General features: G+C 41.1%; 1 protein-coding gene across 1 annotated transcript; it reads right to left on the bottom strand.

The window, feature by feature from the left end:
• Window positions 1-788: 788 nt before the first annotated feature.
• LOC115416829 (gamma-crystallin M2-like) lies at window positions 789-7,203 on the bottom strand. Its single transcript, XM_030130714.1, has 3 exons — window positions 7,085-7,203; window positions 2,799-3,041; window positions 789-1,106 (listed from the first exon to the last, which is right to left on the bottom strand). Exons 1-3 carry the CDS (start codon window positions 7,100-7,102, stop codon window positions 834-836), a joined length of 534 nt encoding a protein of 177 aa, XP_029986574.1. The 5' UTR covers window positions 7,103-7,203; the 3' UTR covers window positions 789-833.
• Window positions 7,204-14,221: the final 7,018 nt, after the last annotated feature.

Genomic DNA, 14,221 nt, shown 5'->3' with positions numbered 1-14,221 from the left:
TAATATGATCTGATTTCATCGAATCTAATCTGATTTCATCTAATCTGCTTTAATCTAATCTGTTTTCAACTAATCTAATCTGATCTAATCTAGATTGATCTAATCTAATCTGATTTCATCGAATCTAATCTAACAGTCTGTCTAGTCTGATCTAACCTAATCTAGTCTGATCAAGCTAATCTGATCTGATTTCATCTAATATAATCTGATTTCATCTAATCTGATCTAATGTAGTCTGATCTAATTGAATCTGATGTAATCTAATCTGATCTAATCTAATTTCATCTAATCTAATATAGTCTGATCTAACCTAATCTAATCTGATCTAACCTAGTTTGATCTAGTCTGATTTCATCTGATCTAATCTAATCTGATCCAATATGATCTGATTTCATCTAACCTAATCTGATCTGATTTCATCTAATCTGATTTAATCCAATCTAATCTGATTTAATCCAATCTAATCTGATCTAATCTAATCTAGTGTGATCTAATCTAATTAATATTGATCAGACTAGATTAGGTTAGATCAGACTAGACAGACTATCTAATCTGATCTGATTTCATCAAATCTAATCTGATTTCATCTAATTTGATCTAATTTAATCTAATCTAATCTAGTCTGATCTAATCTAATTTCATCTAATCTAATATAGTCTGTCTAGTCTGATCTAACCTAATCTAATCTGATATAATCTGATCTAATCTAATCTAATCTGATCTGATCTAATCCCAGTTCCTCCTGCTGAACCCCAGTCTCATTGGAATAACTCAGTCTGTGGTTGGTCTCAGGTCAAAGGTCATGCTTTTATTTGGGGGGGGTCATGTGATTTTCAGAAGTCCACCACCCGTCGGATGGAGCCCACAGAGGGGTGCAGGGCCCCCCAGTCGGCGTGGCGCCGGTACTCGCCCTTCCCCAGCAGGTACTGGCGCCCCCTGTAGTTGGGCTGTTCGTAGAAGACCCAGACCCCGTCCTGGACGTGGCTGGAGTGGACGTGGCGGTACCTCCAGCGGTCCTGCAGGTTGGCCAGGTCCTCACTGAACTCCATCATCTGACCGCTGAAGTCCGGACGCTCGTAGATCCGGATCCGGTGTCTGCCAGAGGTCTGCAACGGGGACCGGGTCAGAAAAGGGACCGGGTCACAACAAGAGTCACAACAAGAGTCAGAACAGTACAATTACACTGAGAATACTCAAGTACAATTATACTGAGAGTACTCAAGTACAATTATACTGAGAGTACTCAAGTACAATGACACTGAGAGTACTCAAGTACAATTATACTGAGAGTACTCAAGTTCAATGACACTGAGAGTACTCAAGTACAATTATACTGATAGTACTCAAGTACAATTACACTGAGAGTACTCAAGTACAATTATACTGAGAGTACTCAGGTAAAATTACACTGAGTACTCAAGTCCAATTACACTAAAGGTACTCAAGTCCAATTACACTAAGGGTACTCAAGTACAAGTACAGTGAGAGTATTCCAGTACAGTTACACTGAGAGTATTCAAGTACAATGACACTGAGAGTACTCAAGTACAATGACACTGAGAGTACTCAAGTACAATGACACTGAGAGTACTCAAGTACAATTATACTGAGAGTACTCAAGTTCAATGACACAGAGTACTCAAGTACAATTATACTGAGAGTATTCAAGTACAATTACACTGATAGTACTCAAGTACAATTACACAGAGAGTACTCAAGTACAATTATACTGAGAGTACTCAAGTAAAATTACACTGAGTACTCAAGTCTAATTACACTAAGAGTACTCAAGTACAATTACACTGAGAGTATTCCAGTACAATTACACTGAGAGTATTCAAGTACAATTATACTGAGAGTACTCAAGTACAATTATACTGTGAGTATTCAAGTACAATTATACTGAGAGTGCTCAAGTACAATTATACTGAGAGTACTCAAGTTCAATGACACTGAGAGTACTCAAGTACAATTATACTGAGAGTACTCAAGTTCAATAACACTGAGAGTACTCAAGTACAATTACACTGAGAGTACTCAAGTACAATTATACTGAGAGTACTCAAGTAAAATTACACTGAGTACTCAAGTCCAATTACACTAAGGGTACTCAAGTACAATTACACTGAGTGTATTCCAGTACAATTACACTGAGAGTATTCAAGTACAATTATACTAAGAGTACTCAAGTACAATTATACTGAAAGTACTCAAGTACAATTATACTGTGAGTATTCAAGTACAATTATATTGAGAGTACTCAAGTAAAATTACAGAGTACTTGAGTACAATTACACTAAGAGTATTCAAGTACAATTACACTGCTGTGGTAGACCTACACCTGGGTCTAGTCTGGTGTGGTACACCTACACCTGGGTCTAGTCTGCTGTGGTATACCTACACCTGGGTCTAGTCTGCTGTGGTAGACCTACACCTGGGTCTAGTCTGGTGTGGTACACCTACACCTGGGTCTAGTCTGCTGTGGTAGACCTACACCTGGGTCTAGTCTGCTGTGGTAGACCTACACCTGGGTCTAGTCTGGTGTGGTAGACCTACACCTGGGTCTAGTCTGCTGTGGTAGACCTACACCTGGGTCTAGTCTGGTGTGGTACACCTACACCTGGGTCTAGTCTGCTGTGGTAGACCTACACCTGGGTCTAGTCTGCTGTGGTAGACCTACAACTGGGGTCATTTTCCAAACAAACCAATAAAAGTCATGGAATTCCTCAAGGTCGTGTCCTTGGACCACCACTGTTCCCCTCAGACGTGCTTCTTCGTCCTGTTTTTTTCGCACTTACATGTCGGATGAGTCGACAGGAGCGGATGGTGTCGCTGAAGCCGTTCCAGCTCTGGTAGTGCGGGTACTCGCCCCTCATCAGGACGTACTGGTAGCCCATGTAGTGGGGTCTCTCGTAGACCACCCAGGCCCCGTCCTCCACACGAATGGAGTTACAGCGGCTGAAGTGGGAGCTGAGCTCCGGGCAGTCGCTGCTGCATTCGTACGATCGGCCCTGGAAGTTCTTGTCTTCATAGAAGTAGATCTGCACACAGAAGGGACCACAGAGGTGCTAGCACCTGTGCCACCCATCCACAAACGGAACAACACAACTAACACATACAAATCGGATTCATGGAAAAACGACGATTTTGACCCAAATGCTGAAAAGTTAAATTGGTATAAGAAGTAAAACTGCAGAGGACTAGTGCTGGGACTTCTGTCTCTTTGAAGGGAGTCGTTCAATCAGGAGTCGTTCACTGAAAAGAGTCGTTCACTGACTGGCTCTTTTATGTTTTTTTACATTCTTTTGAAACACCAATGTTTGAATGATTAAATAGGCTACATGTGATGATTGACATTCCATTTTAAAGGTGTTTAACTGGCACAGCAGTACATATTATCTTAGCGTAAAAAATAATCGTTAATTCAAATGTGTGGGTTAAATCCATGACATGAGAGGTGACATTCGGCCAGGGCTGTCCAACTCCTGTTAGTTCAGTTCCATATTCAGCTACGTTTGATCTGCAGTGGACCCAACCTGAAAAATAAGAACTGAATCATATAGAAATAATGACAACTGACAATATTTGTCTTTGTTTTAGTGTAAAAAAAAAAACATTAAATTATGTAAATACTTACTTTTATAAACTATCAAAAAAACAAACAAAAAAAACAACTGAAAAAACTGAAATCTAAATAAAAAAATATTAGAAAATTTAGTGTAATTTTCTCAGTCTTCTTCCTCCACTTCTCATTAGTCCATGTGCATTCTGGATCAGATCTCCAAAGACACTAAACACTGAGGAACAGGAAGAAAAGAGTTCAAACTGGACTGAATTTAATACAGACATTTCAGGTTGGACACATTTGTTCAGGTTAGTCACATTTTATTGGTACAGGAGAGTTTGGAAATGGAAAGAGTTTCAGAATGTAATGTGATTTTTTTTTTGCACTAAAACAAAGAAAAAAATTAAGTTGTTAATTCTAGATTTTTTTTTTACTTAATTGAAGATTTCTTTTTTTTTACTTAATTGAAGATTTTTTTTTTAACTTAATTGATTTTTTTTTTAACTTAATTGAAGATTTTTTTTTACTTAATTGACGATTTATTTCACTTAATTCACGAATTTTTTTTTTTAATTAATTGAAGTTTTTTTTTTTTTTTTACTTAATTCAATATTTTTTTTTACTTAATTCCAGATTTTTTGCTAAATTTTAGATTTTTTTTGGCTTAAGTGAAGATTTTGTTTTAGCTTAATTGAAGATTTTTTCCTTGATTCAAGCTAAAAAATTTTTTGATTAATTCAATTCAAGACGGTGGAATTTTTGCACGCGGTAAAAACATCCCAGGGGCCGAACTGGACCCTTTGGCGGGACGCATTTGGGCCCCGGGCCGCATGTTTGACAGCCCTGCATTAGACAAATGATGGATTTGGACCAAAACCATCCCAGTACATTATGTAGACTAGTCTGTAGAATAAAAATGAAGAAAATAGAACTTTTTCTGATGAAAGAACATTTGATTCTCCTCAAAACAAGAACAATAAATGTGTGTAAACATACGGAAAAAAATGCACAAAACACAACAGTGATTAATTACTGTTATTAATCCAAAAAAAAACCCAAAACGGCTCTTTACAAAGACTCCGTTCCCATCGTTCATTTCAAAGAGCTGTTCAAAAGATTCGATTAATTCGTGAACGTCACATGACTACAGAAGATGTTTTTACACAACTAGAGTCACATGACCAAAAAAAAACAAAAATGGATGTTGATGGACGTTACAACAAGAGAAGAAGAAGAAGAAGAGTTTCAAACAAAAATGGCTCAGAAAAATTTGCCTAATGGAAAAACGACAATTTTGAAAAAAATCGCTAAGAAGTTTTTGGGTTTCCAAGAGGTGGTTTTTTGTAGTTAAATTCGTATATCACGTAAAACTACAGAAGACCTTTTTACGCAACTAGAGTCACATGACCAAAAAAAAAAAATGGATGTTGATAGACCAGGGCTGTCAAACATGCGGCCCGGGGCCCAAATGCGTCCCGCCAAAGGGTCCAGTTTGGCCCCTGGGATGTTTCTAACAAGTGCAAAAATTCTACAGTCTTGAATTGAATTAAGCAAAAAAAAAAAGAAATTAGCTTGAATTAAGGAAAAAATCTTGAATTAAGCCAAAAAAAAAAAACTTCAATTAAGTAAAAAAAATTCTTGAATTAAGAAAAAAAAACTTCACTTAAGTTAAAAAAAAATCTTGAATTAAGCCAAAAAAATCTTCAATTAAGTAAACAATTCTTGAACGAAGCAAAAAATAAATAAATCATCAATTCAGCAAAAACAAAACATCTTCAATTAAGCCAAAAAAAAATCTTAATTAAGCCTAAAAAAAATCTCAAATTTAGCAAAAAATCTTGAATTAAGCCAAAAAAAATCTTCAATTAAGTAAAAAAATCTTGAATTACGCAAAAAAAAATAAATAAATCTGCAATTAAGTAAAAAACATCTTCAATTAAGCCAAAAAAAATTCTCAAATTTAGCAAAAAATCTTGAAGGCAAAAAAAAAATTCTTAAATTAAGTTAAAAAAAAATCTTGAATTAAGCCCCCCCCCCCCCCAAAAAAAAAAACCATCTTCAATTAAGTAAAAAAAAAAAAATCTTCAATCAAGCCAAAAAAAAAAAATGGAATCAACAACTTATTTTTTTTCTTTGTTTTAGTGGAAGAAAACCCATTAAACTATGAAACTCTTTCCATTTCCAAACTCTCCTGTACCAATAAAATGTGACTAACCTGAACAAATGTGTCCAACCTGAAATGTCTGTATTAAATTCAGTCCAGTTTGAACTCTTTTCTTCCTGTTCCTCAGTGTTTAGTGTCTTTGGAGATCTGATCCAGAATGCACATGGACCAATGAGAAGTGGAGGAAGAAGACTGAGAAAATTACACTAAGTCTTCTTACGTTTTTTAATTTAAATGTCAGTTTTTTCTTTTTTTTTCTGATAGTTTATAAAAGTACGTATTTTCATAATTTAATGTTTTGGGGGTTTTTTATGCTAAAACAAAGACAAATATTTGCAGTTGTCATTATTTCTCGGTTCTTCTGTTCTTTTTTCCTGGTTCGGTCCACTGCAGATCAAATGTAGCTGAATGTGGAAGTGAACTAACAAGAGTTGGACAGCCCTGGGAGAGATGTTACAAGAAGAGAAGAAGAAGAAGAGTTTCACACAGTGGAGAAGAAAAATTTGCCTAATGGACAAACAACAATTTGGACAAAACGCTGAAAAGTTGAAGGGGACAGTTGAGCTCAGACGGACCAGTGGGACTAGTCTAGTACTGATAAAAGCTGGTGCATTATGGAATTGTTCTGTGATACAGGCTGCATACCAGCCTGGTGTTGGTCACACATGACCTTCAGTATCTGACTGAAGTTTGTCAAATAAAAAATATTCACATTTCAAAGGACAGAATCTGACCATGTGGACACTGGAGCCCTGCTGGAAACACGTTCAACCCCACGGATTCAACACAGGACGGCCCCAGAGCTCATATGCGGGTCAAAGCAGGTCACAGCTCCAATGGAAGTGACCAAATCTGGTTCCATCTGGAGCATGTTACCAGGAGGGGTCTGTAGGGGGCGCTACAAAGACATTTTTAAAGGTTTGAGGATGAAACCAGGAAAATATCCCATTTTTTTCACCACTCATGACTTTTTGCACATGTTCAGACCCTCAAAAAAAAAAAAAAAAAAAACACAGAACGTCTAACTAAAAAAAAAAATGAAAAAAATAAGAACTGAAGCCGATACGATCAGACCTCCACAGAGCATTACACGGCCGGCGCTCACACTGTGATCATTTTACAGAGGTTTTTGTGAACGTAAACATTTCTGCCACGAAGGTAATCAGAGGTCGCAAAATGCACGATGGGAAAATCCAACACATGAACACAGACTGGATCAGAAAAAAAGAAAAGTTCCTGAGAAAATTTCTGCTGAAAGTTGCAACACCAGCAAAAAAAGGATCAAATAAAAACCAAAGAAAACAGAGAAAAGTAGAAACATGCAGGAGGCGGAGCTAAGGGTCAAAGGCACTCACCTTCCCTGTTCGCTCCATGTCTGCTCCGTTTAAGGTGGACCCGCCTTCAGCCTGGACCCACCGACGCTGACGCTCACATTTATACCAACACTATAAAACGCACCCACAGCAAAAAGACTGTTATGGAAATGAGCTGCACATAATCAGCTGATGCAGCAAGTGGACCAACACTCACACACACACACACACACACACACTTCCACTGGTATAATAAACGTCCACCTTTAACCCTTACAGACCCAAACCTCCACCTTTAACCCTTAAAGACCCAAACCTCCACCTTTAACCCTTAAAAACCCAAACGTCCACCTTTAACCCTTACAGACCCAAACGTCCACCTTTAACCCTTAAAGACCCAAACCTCCACCTTTAACCCTTAAAAACCCAAACGTCCACCTTAAGCCCTTACAGACCCAAATGTCCACCTTTAACTCTTAAAGACACAAACGTCCACCTTTAACCCCTACAGACCCAAACGTCCACCTTTAACCCTTAAAGACACAAACGTCCACCTTTAACCCCTACAGACCCAAACGTCCACCTTTAACCCTTAAAGACACAAACGTCCACCTTTAACCCTTAAAGACACAAACGTCCACCTTTAACCCTTACAGACACAAACGTCCACCTTTAACCCCTACAGACCCAAACGTCCACCTTTAACCCTTAAAGACACAAACGTCCACCTTTAACCCCTACAGACCCAAACGTCCACCTTTAACCCCTACAGACCCAAACGTCCACCTTTAACCCTTACAGACCCAAACCTCCACCTTTAACCCTTAAAGACACAAACCTCCACCTTTAACCCTTAAAGACACAAACCTCCACCTTTAACCCTTACAGACCCAAACGTCCACCTTTAACCCCTAAAGACCCAAACCTCCACCTTTAACCCTTACAGACCCAAACGTCCACCTTTAACCCTTAAAGACTCAAACGTCCACCTTTAACCCTTACAGACCCAAACGTCCACCTTTAACCCTTAAAGACCCAAACCTCCACCTTCACCCTTAAAGACCCAAACCTCCACCTTTAACCGTTAAAGACCCAAACGTCCACCTTTAACCCTTAATAACCCAAACGTCCACCTTTAGCCCTTACAGACCCAAACGTCCACCTTTAACCCTTACAGGCCCAAAGGTCCACCTTTAACCCTTAAAGACCCAAAGGTCCACCTTTAACCCTTACAGACCCAAACGTCCACCTTTAACCCTTACAGACCCAAACGTCCACCTTTAACCCTTAAAGACCGAAACCTCCACCTTCACCCTTAAAGACCCAAACCTCCACCTTTAACCGTTAAAGACCCAAACGTCCACCTTTAACCCTTACAGACCCAAACGTCCACCTTTCACCCTTAAAGAACCAAACCTCCACCTTTAACCCTTACAGACCCAAACCTCCACCTTTAACCCTTAAAGACCCAAACCTCCACCTTTAACCCTTACAGACCCAAACCTCCACCTTTAACCCTTACAGACCCAAACGTCCATCTTTAACCCTTACAGACCCAAACCTCCACCTTTAACCCTTACAGACCCAAACGTCCACCTTTAACCCTTACAGGCCCAAACGTCCACCTTTAACCCTTACAGACCCAAACGTCCACCTTTAACCCTTACAGGACCAAACCTCCACCTTTAACCCTTACAGGACCAAACCTCCACCTTTAACCCTTACAGACCCAAACGTCCACCTTTAACCCTTACACACCCAAACCTCCACCTTTAACCCTTACAGACCCAAACGTCCACCTTTAACCCTTACAGACCCAAACGTCCACCTTTAACCCTTAAAGACCCAAACCTCCACCTTTAACCCTTGCAGACCCAAACGTCCACCTTTAACCCTTAAAGACACAAACGTCCACCTTTAACCCTTACAGACCCAAACGTCCACCTTTAACCCTTACAGACCCAAACGTCCACCTTTAACCCTTACAGACCCAAACGTCCACCTTTAACCCTTACAGACACAAACGTCCACCTTTAACCCCTACAGACCCAAACGTCCACCTTTAACCCTTAAAGACACAAACGTCCACCTTTAACCCCTACAGACCCAAACGTCCACCTTTAACCCCTACAGACCCAAACGTCCACCTTTAACCCTTACAGACCCAAACCTCCACCTTTAACCCTTAAAGACACAAACCTCCACCTTTAACCCTTAAAGACACAAACCTCCACCTTTAACCCTTACAGACCCAAACGTCCACCTTTAACCCCTAAAGACCCAAACCTCCACCTTTAACCCTTACAGACCCAAACGCCCACCTTTAACCCTTACAGGCCCAAACCTCCACCTTTAACCCTTACAGGCCCAAACCTCCACCTTTAACCCTTACAGGCCCAAACCTCCACCTTTAACCCTTACAGACCCAAACCTCCACCTTTAACCCTTACAGGCCCAAACCTCCACCTTTAACCCTTACAGGCCCAAACCTCCACCTTTAACCCTTAAAGAGCCAAACATCCGCCTTTAACCCTTACAGACCCAAACCTCCACCTTTAACCCTTACAGACCCAAACCTCCACCTTTAACCCTTAAAGACCCAAACATCCACCTTTCACCCTTACAGACCCAAACCTCCACCTTTAACCCTTACAGACCCAAACCTCCACCTTTAACCCTTAAAGACCCAAACATCCACCTTTAACCCTTACAGACCCAAACCTCCACCTTTAACCCTTACAGACCCAAACCTCCACCTTTAACCCTTACAGACCCAAACGTCCACCTTTAACCCTTACAGGCCCAAACGTCCTCCTTTAACTTAAACCTTCTCCTGATCTAAACTGTTTAATTCCTGTTCATCCATTAATCCTTTTAATCCATGTCAATAATTGGTGTCAAATACAGTTTTTCATCTTTTTTTGGTCATCAGATGTGACCATATTTGGAGGTTTAGAGGCTCCGTAGTTACCATGGAAACACTGTCATCTTGTCCAACAGTGATTCTCCATTCAAACTCATGCAGTTGGATCAGTGACAGTGGATGGAAACACTGGGGTTATTTGTGTTCAGTTAATGACATGTTTTACAAGAAAAATAACCAATCTTTTCCTTCAGTTTTCTCTGTTTCTGATATAATAACCATCTACTTTAATCTGAGCTTTAATGAACACCTGCATGATCAGTGAAGTAAATACAGAAAAATACCTGATTTTCACTTAAAAATAAAAAATACAGAAGATAATATTGTAATAAATGGTGATAAATCAGTTGAGTTCAGGTCCAAATAGAGAAAATCCATTTGTGCAGTGCCACTCCAGAATCATCAGCTGTTTTTGGGTTAAATGTTCATGATTCATCCTGTTGTTGTGCCAGTGTTATTTGTAAAGTAGTTTCAGAGCGACAGCAGGTGGCGCTCTAGGAGCCTGTGGTGAGGAGCTGCTCGTGGTAGTTCCTCCTTTTCATCTTGTTTCTCAAACTAAATGAACTTTCTGCATGTTTTCCTTCCTTCTCACCTCTGATGGCTGGTTCTAGTCTAGTTGAAACCCAGACTGCTGCACTCCTTTAAAGTCTCTGTTAATCACAACTCCAATAAAGTAACACCAGAAATAGAATACAGGAGTGCTCATGTACGCTGGACCATGTTTACATTTCTATTTCACCTGCCTGAAGTTCAACTCTGAAAAAAGATGAAGTGCAATGAAAATGTTCCTCTGTTTATGGATGTGTTGAATAGTTAAAATAATCCAGTTACTTTGTCATGATGTTTGAATGTCCACAGGACCGCAGTGATAGACAGACCAGGGGAAAACCACTGGACTCCAACATGTCCATGTCCTCTGCTCGTGTTTGTTCAAGTCAGGAAAACACAAGTGGAAGTTACAGGACTCCATGACAACCACAACACTGAGGACCCAAAGTACCAGCGAAGGAACTGCTGTCACACACACAGCTGATGGAACCACCTTCCCAACACAATCCAAAAAACTACGCCTGTAATCCAACAACCTACACCTGTAATCCAACAAACAACACCTGTAATCCAACAAACTACACCTGTAATCCAACAAACTACACCTGTAATCCGAAAAAAAAGCCTGTAATCCAACAACCTACACCTGTAATCCAACAAACAACGCCTGTAATCCAACAAACTACGCCTGTAATCCAACAACCTACGCCTGTAAGACAACAACCTACACCTGTAATTTAAAAAAACAACACCTGTAATCCAGCAAAATACACCTGTAATCCAAAAAACTACACCTGTAATCCAACAACCTACACCTGTAATCCAACAAAAAACACCTGTAAGACAACAACCTACACCTGTAATTTAAAAAAACAACACCTGTAATCCAGCAAAATACACCTGTAATCCAAAAAACTACACCTGTAATCCAACAACCTACGCCTGTAAGACAACAACCTACACCTGTATGTTTATGTTTATGTTTATGTTTATGCATTTGGCAGACGCTTTTTTCCAAAGCGACTTACAGGGGAAAACCAATTAAATCACTCAGTCAATCAAATTTTATTTATATAGCGCCAGATCACAAGAAAGTTATCTCTTGACATTTTATATATAGAGTTGGTCAAAACCAGACTCTAAGTCAATTTACAGAAACCCAACAGAATCCTCCAGGAGCAAACACTTGTGACTGGTGACAGTGGCGAGGAAAAACTTCCCTTTAACAGCAGAAACCTCGAGCAGACCCAGACTCCTGGAGGATGGCCGTCTGCCTTGACCAGTTGGGGTTAAAGAGAGAGAGTAGAGAAGGGGAAAAAGAGAGAGCGATAGAGATAGGGACTGGGGGAGAGGGGGAGAAGGGGGGAGTAGGGGGAGACACATGGAGGCGGTTGAGGATAAGTGAGTGGTGATGATGAGGGCAGGGAAGAGGCCGGACCACCGCAGCAGGTCCAGAGATAATCGTGAAAGAATCTGTGGTTGTCCTGGGAAAAACCTTATTAGAATATTTAAAATGGAATGTTTGAAAGTGCTAGGACAGGAGGTGCTCTCGGAAGAGCTGGGTCTTCAGGAGCTTCTTGAAGATAGGCAGGGATGACTCTGTTCTTGTAGCACTTGGTAGAGCGTTCCACCAACGTGGAACGACCCATGAAAAGAGCCTGGATTGTCTTGTACAAGGTCTGGGGACCACCAGACTACAGTCCCCAGACGAGCGGAGTGGTCGTGGGGCGACATAAGCTTTTATTAGTGCACCTAAGTAGACAGGAGCAGACCCACGGAGAATTTTGTAGGCTAGGATTAAAGATTTGAATTTGATGCGGGCAGCTATGGGTAGCCAGTGTAACTCAATGAGTAAGGGGGTGACATGTGCCCTTTTAGGCTGATTGAAGACCAGACGCGCTGCTGCATTCTGGACCATCTGTAGTGGTTTGACAACACAAGCTGGGAGGCCCGTTAGAAGAGCATTGCAGTAGTCAAGACGGGAGATAACCATAGTCTGCACCAGGAGCTGGGTGGCCTGTTCGGTTAGGTATGGCCTGATCTTTCTTAGGTTGAACAGAGTGAAACGGCATGATCGGGTGACAGAGGCAACGTGATCCGTGAAGGTCAACTGATTATCAATCATGACTCCCAAGTTACGTACTACACTGGTAGGAGCCAGAGGTATGGAGTCAATAGTGATGGAGATGTCCAGCTGTATGGTTGGCTTAGCTGGGAAGACCAGCAGTTCAGTTTTGGACAGGTTCAGCTGAAGGTGATGGGCTTTCATCCATGCAGATCTGTCAGAGAGACAATCTGAGATCCGCACTGAGACTGTGGAGTCATCAGGTGGGAATGACAGATAGAGCTGGGTATCATCAGCATAGCAATGATATGAGAAGCCGTGTGAGTGGATGATCTGACCGAGTGAGGTGGTGTATATGGCAAAAAGGAGGGGGCCCAACACAGAGCCTTGGGGGACCCCCGTGGTGAGGCGGTGAACTGCTGATGTGTGCCCTAGCCAGGACACACTGAAGGACCGACCAGTGAGGTAAGATTGAAACCAGGAGTGGGCGTGGCCTGTGATGCCCATGTTCCAGAGTATGGATAACAGGATATCATGACGGACAGTGTCAAATGCTGCTGATAAGTCCAGTAGAATGAGTACTGAAGACTTGGCTGCTGCTCTAGCCTCTTTCAAGGCTTCTGTCACAGACAACAGAGCCGTTTCAGTGGAGTGGCCGATTTTGAAGCCAGATTGGTTGATGTCCAGGAGGTTATTTTGGGAGAGGAATTCTGTGACCTGTTTGAAAACCACCCTTTCGATGGTCTTAGAAAGGTATGGGAGGAGTGAGACTGGTCGATAATTCTCCACTTGAGTGGGGGTGAGGGAAGGTTTTTGGAGTAGTGGTGTTACCTGCGCTTGTTTAAATACTGTAGGAAATGTTCCTGAAGTCAGTGAAGCATTAATCACATGTGTGATTGGTGCTGTGATAGTAGGGGCAACAGACTGTAAGAGGTTGGATGGAATAGGGTCCAACAAGCATGTTGTAGGACGGCTAGAGGAAAGGAGTTTAGACACCTCGTTCTCTGTGAGCGGAGTAAATGAGGGGAATGACGCAGTTGGGCTTTTATCAGTTGAGTTAGTAGTAGCCATAGTCAGGGGAGAGGAAGCAGTGTGTGATGATGATGATGATGTTGAAGAAGGAGGCGTGCAGTCTATGGGTGGATCAGTGAACTGACTGCTGATCCTGTAATCCAACAACCTACACCTGTAATCCAACAACCTACACCTCCAACAACCTACACCTGTAATCCAACAAACACCTGTAATCCAACAACCTACACCTGTAATCCAACAACCTACACCTGTAATCCAACAAACAACACCTGTAATCCAACAAACTACACCTGTAATCCAACAAACTACACCTGTAATACAACAACCTACACCTGTAATACAACAACCTACACCTGTAATACAACAACCTACACCTGTAATCCAACAAACAACACCTGTAATCCAACAAACTACACCTGTAATCCAACAACCTACACCTGTAATCCAAAAAACAACACCTGTAATCCAAAAAACAACACCTGTAATCCAGCAAACTACACCTGTAATCCAAAAAAGTACACCTGTAATCCAACAACCTACACCTGTAATCCAACAAACTACACCTGTAATCCAACAACCTACACCTGTAATCCAACAACCTACACCT

This window comes from Sphaeramia orbicularis, unplaced genomic scaffold (genome assembly GCF_902148855.1).
Source record: "Sphaeramia orbicularis unplaced genomic scaffold, fSphaOr1.1, whole genome shotgun sequence".
Classification (NCBI taxonomy): domain Eukaryota; kingdom Metazoa; phylum Chordata; class Actinopteri; order Kurtiformes; family Apogonidae; genus Sphaeramia; species Sphaeramia orbicularis.
This window is presented reverse-complemented; position numbering and strand designations above follow the sequence as displayed.